This window comes from Anneissia japonica, unplaced genomic scaffold (genome assembly GCF_011630105.1).
Source record: "Anneissia japonica isolate Jap-2015-1 unplaced genomic scaffold, ASM1163010v1 scaffold33892_len868_cov138, whole genome shotgun sequence".
In the NCBI taxonomy this organism is placed as follows: Eukaryota; Metazoa; Echinodermata; class Crinoidea; order Comatulida; family Comatulidae; genus Anneissia; species Anneissia japonica.
In genome coordinates this window covers 1-894 of record NW_022735265.1, presented here as the reverse complement: position 1 = coordinate 894, position 894 = coordinate 1, and the positions used below count along the sequence as shown (strand labels likewise).

General features: G+C 42.2%; 1 protein-coding gene across 1 annotated transcript; it reads right to left on the bottom strand.

The window, feature by feature from the left end:
* Window positions 1–6: 6 nt before the first annotated feature.
* LOC117116531 (late histone H2A.2.2-like) lies at window positions 7–601 on the bottom strand. The gene has a single exon (XM_033260588.1). The coding sequence runs from the start codon at window positions 463–465 to the stop codon at window positions 88–90; it is 378 nt and encodes a 125-aa protein (XP_033116479.1). The 5' UTR covers window positions 466–601; the 3' UTR covers window positions 7–87.
* Between the last annotated feature and the right edge of the window lie 293 nt (window positions 602–894).

The window sequence follows — 894 nt, the reverse complement described above, 5'->3', positions numbered from 1 at the left end:
TAGCAGCTATGTTTCAAATCTCTTTTTGTGTATTTGGTGGCTCTGAAAAGAGCCGTTTGGTTCGAGAAGATAAAGAGTTGATGAAATCTACTTGGTCTTGGCCTGGGTCTTCTTTGGCAGAAGTACAGCCTGGATGTTTGGCAATACACCTCCTTGTGCGATGGTCACACTTCCGAGAAGACGGTTCAACTCTTCATCGTTACGGATGGCAAGTTGAAGATGACGGGGGATGATTCTGCTCTTCTTGTTGTCACGGGCAGCGTTGCCAGCCAACTCCAAGATTTCAGCAGTCAAGTACTCGAGTACGGCAGCCATGTAAACTGGGGCACCAGCACCGACACGAGATGCATAATTACCCTTTCGCAAGAATCGGTGAACACGACCGACTGGGAACTGAAGTCCAGCACGACTTGATCGGCTCTTGGCCTTTCCCTTAGCTTTTCCTCCTTTACCACGTCCAGACATTATTACAGTTTTGTATTTCGCTTTTCGGTTATTTAAATCGAGAATGATACTTGTCTAATGAATAGTCACGTCTATATAGCTTGCTCTAGTCCATGCGTTTGGCTTCTAGCACTCATTGGATTAACCAATCACAGATAGCCCCGCCTTAGCTTCCACCTAATCATCTGCTAGCTATTCTATTGTTCCCTTTGGCGCTAATTTACAAATTTACTGGTAATCAGTGATCCACAGAGGATACTGTACTCAGTTAAAACATGGAGGTCGAATACAGTAACGTCGTATAGATACATTAAAATAGTCGATATATCGTTTGTGATAAAATACAATTTAAAAAAAAAACCGCTTAAACAAGTAAAAGAAAGTATTTTTTATAGACACCCATGCAGTGAAGCACAAACAGTCAAAGACTACGCTTAAAATGAAGCTATA

Coding starts and splice junctions, on each gene's coding strand:
- LOC117116531 (XM_033260588.1), bottom strand. CDS start 465: ATGTCTGGACGTGGTAAAGGAGGAAAAGCTAAGGGAAAGGCCAAGAGC.